The sequence below is a fragment of the Mesitornis unicolor genome, unplaced genomic scaffold, assembly GCF_000695765.1.
Source record: "Mesitornis unicolor isolate BGI_N332 unplaced genomic scaffold, ASM69576v1 scaffold28183, whole genome shotgun sequence".
NCBI classification, from domain to species: Eukaryota; Metazoa; Chordata; class Aves; order Mesitornithiformes; family Mesitornithidae; genus Mesitornis; species Mesitornis unicolor.
The window spans coordinates 1674-7794 of record NW_010177198.1 but is presented as its reverse complement, the minus strand read 5'-3'; the positions used below and the strand labels follow the sequence as shown (position 1 = coordinate 7794).

General features: G+C 40.1%; 1 protein-coding gene across 1 annotated transcript in view; it reads left to right on the top strand.

Moving 5' to 3' along the window:
* Nucleotides 1–5842, top strand: part of LOC104538709 (supervillin-like) — a gene marked incomplete at its 3' end in the record, with an annotated part of 12040 nt that extends 6198 nt beyond the window's left edge. The window contains exons 3-5 of the mRNA XM_010182001.1: nt 4403–4460; nt 4590–4741; nt 5158–5842. Coding sequence (XP_010180303.1) covers nt 4453–4460; nt 4590–4741; nt 5158–5842 — 845 coding nt within the window. The remainder of the gene's footprint in view (nt 1–4402; nt 4461–4589; nt 4742–5157) is intronic.
* Nucleotides 5843–6121: the final 279 nt, after the last annotated feature.

The following is a 6121-nucleotide window of genomic DNA, read 5'->3' as shown; positions in this document are numbered from 1 at the left end:
AGCAGGAATACTCAGTCCCTCATTATTCCATATACTTAGCCTTACAGTCGTGCTGACCAGCTAGTTAATTGCAAGAGCCTTCACTTGAGAAACCTTCTCTGTAAGTTGCTTCTCAGTGAACTGATTTCTATTCCAAGATGTCTCTATTTGCTCTCATAATAAAGGCAGCAGATTTGGGTGTACCAGACTTAAGAAAAGGTTGGTCGTGGGAGCTGATGGTTACATTCTGAGGAAATTAGTTGAGGTCAAACACTTTCTGAAAATCCAGGTTATTTGTCCCATCTAGGGCCTGACTTTGATCCAGATTTGCACATGTTGGAAAATAGGAGGAATATATTTAATTTTCAGCTGATACAGATTGAACTGAGGTTCAAAGAGTCTAGCTGAAATCTCACACACTGCTGCCCACAGTTAAGCATTGAACATGTCAGTGTGTCTCTGCTAGCATAAATAGAAGATAAATGCTTCTCCAATCTGGTTTGCAGACCATCATCTTTACAGGTGAGGAGAGAAGAGGATAGGAACAAGGCTGGCAGGCTTCACTATTGTGTTAAATTTTCCTCAAAATGAAAATGTATATACCTGCATTGCAGTGGTTATTTACCATCTCTGAGAAATTAAGCCTCTGGCGGGTAAACTTTTTATCCATATCTATTCAGACTTCACAAATGTATGTGCTCGCGCTCTGCTAGGGACTTTTGGAAGACTTTATTTAGTTTTTACAGCTTCTGTATTTTAAAAATAAAACTGTCACATCCCTGCAACTTTATCCACACATATCCCCTCTGCTGTTATCAAAGAGGACTATCAGCAAAAACATATTTATATTCTGTGGCAAATGTTTCTGCAAGATTTCTGAATTCTATAAGAAATCTTTCACCATAATTTAAGGAGATTTTAAAACATTTTTATAAGATGCGCTCCATGTGTACTTTTGGGGTTTTATTCTGGGACAAGACATGGAACAATACTGCTTTTGCTAAATGCTAGTAAATGCTAGGTAAATTCTGCCTAGAAGGTCCACGGCTACCAAAATTAAGATGCCTCTTGACAGCCCTACTGTAAGGGGTATCCTACTGTTACTGCTTAACATCCTAAAATAAAGGCTGAAGTTCAAGACTGTTCCTGAACTGTGGCTGTTCCTCCTCGTGCTCTTAACTGTACTAACCAACAGTGCTTACAAAGTGTGTTGGCATGAAGTAACTTAGATAAGGAGCTTTTACTGTGAAATTAATGATTTTAAGCTTCTTAGTCTTTTCTTGTGTGCTGAATCATATCTTTGTGCTGCTGTTTAGGTAGAATTGTTATTCTTTAATGCTGACATGGGTGTCTTTGAAATGGTGTAGTTTCTGATGGTCATGTGGAAAAAACATCCCATGAACAGATGGGAATTGGCACCAACATACTCAAATTGCAAACTAAAAAAGAGACCTGATCACCTAAGCTTGCAAGGGACAACCAGTGTCCTTGGGTGTGAAATTTCTCCAACTGGCTTTTATGTTTTGAAGTCAAATATTCTATTCAGCAAAAAGAAGTTACTAGAGTAGAAGACTTCCTGCATTTTTATCTTCTTGTTTTTCCTTTTTTTGTGCTTCTTTTCCCCACCTCCCCAGAAGAAGAATATTGCTGAAACTACTTTCACAAAAAAGCTCGGCAGATGTTGGCCAACCTGGCTGAAATTACTGTCTGGAATCTCAAGTGTGGAAAAAGTGTAAGGCAGCATAGAGTGGTCCCATGCTATTTTTGTCCCATCTTGTTTGGGAAGGTGTTGGAGAGATGCTTCATGAGGCTAGTGCTCTTTTTAGGGCTGCAAAGCAGTGGTAGAATCTCTGGAACTTAGCTAATGCGTAGCAAGAGGGTGTTGAGCTAGTGCTGCTGGGAGTTCTTTAGATGTTCCACATTGCTTCTGTGTGGACAACTTATAGTCAGGTTTCCTTTTTTGGGTTTAAAAAAAAAAGTATATACAGCTATGCTTTAGAGCTTTACTGAAGTTGTACAAAAGACCAGTTCTCTGATAATGATTTTAGAGTCTGTGTAAATCGGTGTCTAGGCAAGAAAAATGATTGGGATTTGGATGGAATGTGATTTTATTAACTGTGAGCTGTGGAGGCCTTTGACCTGTCTGAAGTGACAGAACAATTATGGGGTTTGTTTTCACCGTTTTATGCGTGTATAGCCAACACATGGAACAGAAAAACTCTAATAGCCAGAGGAACAGACTTAAACAGAAGTAGATTTGACAGAGGTGAGAGCAAAGTATTGATGAGAAATCATTTCCTTTGGTGTGAATGTGAGATGAAGGATGGTTTCATGTGGATAAGTTCTCCCTTTAACACAGTTTCACTTGAGTAGATAGGGCAGCAGCAGGAACTGCTCAAGCATTGGGAGAAAAATCCATGAAAACACAACTTAAGGACCCATCTTTGCTTTGATGTAGGTTCAGGATGCAAATTTTAGATTGCCCAAGCGCAGTTCCCATCTGTCTCCAGAGATCTGTGCCTGGAGCTTTTGCCAACTTTCAGTGGCTCTCTTGCACTGCCAACCTGGTCCACAACATAGGCTTCAATCTGTTTTGCTGCAGATGCTGAAACAAGGCATGGAAGAGGTGTCCCTTGGGTTAGTGCTGTTCGGTAGCTACATTGCTAGTTGCACCAAATGTGTGTGTATTGGATTGTTTTCATGGCGTGATCACAATCTGAGCTAACCTGGCTTGAGAAATTGAAGCGGATAGCTTGAGTCTGCTTTCTGTAAAATGTAGACTAAAGGATTCTTTTGGAGAGTGGGCCAGTTGACTTCTTTCCTCTGTTAATCACACGTTCTCAGTAGGCACTCATCTGTAGCCTGAGATGCTATATTCATACCTCATTCATTTTCTTTTCTGAGTAGTCATGCTCAGAATACATTCATTCTTGCTGATCCAAGACATTTTACTGGGAGTCCTAGTGGCTCTTCAGCACGTAAAGTTGATATGACAGCCGATGTCAATAGTACCTATCTGGATCTATGAGGTATGAGCACTGGTATTGACTACAGTAAACTTCCTGGATGTGTGTCAGCTAAGCTGAAACCCTGACTTAGTTCTGCGTGTAAGTTCTTGCAGTAGAGCAAAGGGAAAGAAAAGGTGCATCTGATCTTTAAAATGGTGGTGTTTCAGTAATGTTTATCTTCTAAGTATCTAGAGCAATGAAGTCTGGTAGGGAAAAAAAGCTGATAGATTTGCTTATGCAGTGAGGTGGAGCAGTGTCTACTAGAGTATACTCCTGACTCATCAGGCATTTCTGGTGACAATCTAGGGCTGATTTAGCAGGCTGTAGACTTCAGCTTGCTTTAACTTTTGATCCCTAGATTAACAGGATGAGAACCCCAGAGGTGCATTGCATCAGAACAGACGCACATGGCTTTTAGCAACACATCTTTGCCAAGGCAATTTTATGGGGGAAGGGTGGGGAATGTTAGGCACATCCCCCCTTCCTTTCACCCCAGTCCACTGCATCCTTTGACAGCCTGGATGGTTTCTTTTCCTGGTGGTAAGAAGTCACACCACACTTGTTTATGTAGCACTCACTGCTCCAGTGTGGTTTGCAAACATCACTGATAACTGTACACATATGTGTGGGTATATATATATATGTGTGTGTATATATATATATATATATATATATAGAGAGAGAGAGAGAGAGAGAGAGAGAGAGAGAGAGAGAGAGGAATTACTTAATCTATCTCACCTCCTGTTGGTTCACTACTATTTTGTGAACTGTGACAGCTGTCTACTAGCATATATCACCACCAAACAGTTTCGGGGGAGAGAAGGGAAGTATGTCCAGTTAAAACTACGAGGGAAAATTAGCAAAGTAGAAAGTGATTAACCAGGCAGGAATATCATAAGGGTACTCAGTAATTTTTACACCAACCATGAGTCACTGGGATTCTTGGGATTTGCTCAGCATAAGGGAGTGGAGGAAAGTAAGGAAAAGGGGACACTGATTCTCTTTAAACATAGCCAGTCCCCAGCCTTTGTGTAGACTGTAATGCCATAACTACCTGGTTTTGAAACAGGTTATTATAGTATGTAAGCTTGACCTCAGCTAATCAAAATACAAATTGACCAGTTTATACTGGATCTTTAAAACTTCTAGGATGGCACAGAGATTCTGGCCTAACCTGGAAGTACCTGAAGTGGAGAACCCCTTGGTGTTTGCACCTGTGTGCCTAATGCCCTTTTGAAAACACAAGCTTAATAAACTAGGAAAACAAGAGGAAAATGCTTGTTCCCCAACAAAAGCTACTTCAAACCTCTTAACTTTATTTGACTGTTCCATCTTATTCTAAAGCATTTTAGCAAGTTTCTGTGAGTTTCTGAAACTTAGTAGCTTATAAACTGTATAATCTTTTGTTGTCTCAGTTTCAGAATTAAGAAAACTGTTTGAGCCAAACAACCAAGATTTTTTGGAAATGAAAAGGTAAAAAAAAAAAAGGTCTTTGGCCTGCAAAACAAAACACACGGCTTGTTTTGTTACCTCCTCTTAAGAAACTCTCCCCTCAAATCTTCAAAGATCCCTGATTTCACATTTTTCACATCTTTTTTTCAGAAAAGAGAGAATAGCTAGACGCTTAGAGGGAATTGAAAATGATACACAACCTATGCTTCTACAAAACTGTCCAGGATCAGTCACGCACCGTTTACTAGAGGAAGATACACCAAGGTATATGCGTGCAACTGATCCATACAGTCCCCACTTAGGTAAGTAGTATGTATCAGTCAATCTTGCATTGCTGAGTTACTTCGTGTTTAGTACCCTATTGTTTGTACAGTACATGGGGAGAAGTTTTATAGAAAAGCTGTGGTCAGGGATTTTTTAACTTGCCTTTTGGATATCTAGTTGTCTTATTTGAGAAAGGTTGGTTATCCATATCATTTTAAAACAACAATAATTTGATATGAAACTCTTAAAGAATTATAGTTTCGATACACATTTCTTAATCATTTGTATGTGCCTTTGGAGACATAAGTGCAAAAACGTAATGTGTCTGTGCAGTCAATAGTACTCTTTGATTTGTAAGAACATGGGAAGCTTTTAGTTCACTCAAAGTGAATGATGGGGTAGGGAACTTGGAGTTTTGGGATGAACTTGCTCATGTATGTTGTACTTCTGACAGGAAGATCAAATGAAGAGGAGGAAACTTCAGATTCTTCTGTAGAAAAACAACCCAGATCATCCAGATACCGAGCAGAGGTCACAGGAAGTAATACAGAGCCCTTGTATGGTACAAGAACCATGGATGTCCAGGAACTAGAGTCAAAAGCAGAAAGAATAGCTAGGTACAAGGCAGAGAGGCGGCGTCAGCTGGCAGAAAAATATGGATTGTCGCTTGATTCTGATTTGGATTCTGACTACTCATCCAGATATACGCGGACAAGGAAAGATCATGACAGCGTGGAAAGAAAGGGAGTGAGAAGCGAAAGGCAAGATGATGAAAACAAGGACTATGGTTCCTTGTATTTGTCTAGGACTGAGACAAAGGAGTCAAAGAGTGGGATTTCTGAACCCAAAGATTACTCCAGCTGTGAAAAAGATGGTGTTCCAGATAAAGAAGACCTCACAAATGAGAAGAATGATAGAAAAGCAGATGATGACAGTGCCATTAGACAGGCCTCTGACCCTTCAGCAACCCTGGATAGTTCTGTCTCCCTTTCACTTTCGGGACGAGAATCTTCCTCCTATAATGAAGTGCCAATATCACCAAAGCAGACACCCAGAGAGTCCCTTTCTTCACCAAAGCGGGCAGCCTCACCGATCCATTTGCAGAATGACCAGCCCCTGCACAGTAACATCAGGCAAAGGTAAGCATGATTTTTATTTGTTTGTTTGTGCAGTATAGTCCTTCGTCTTAATCACCTTCAGCAGTGTCTACAATATTTATGAGAATGTATTTACTACCCATGAAGAGTGTATTTGGTGGTGTTGGATGTCTCAGGCTGGATTGGTTGGGTTTATTGAATCGCAGTATGTTTCTGATAGAAGGAAGTGGGTATCTATTTCTATTATTAGATATGTCCTTGTTTTCACTTTATGTTGATAGAATTTATACTAAAATTAGGCCATTTGGAGGGAGAGTGGAA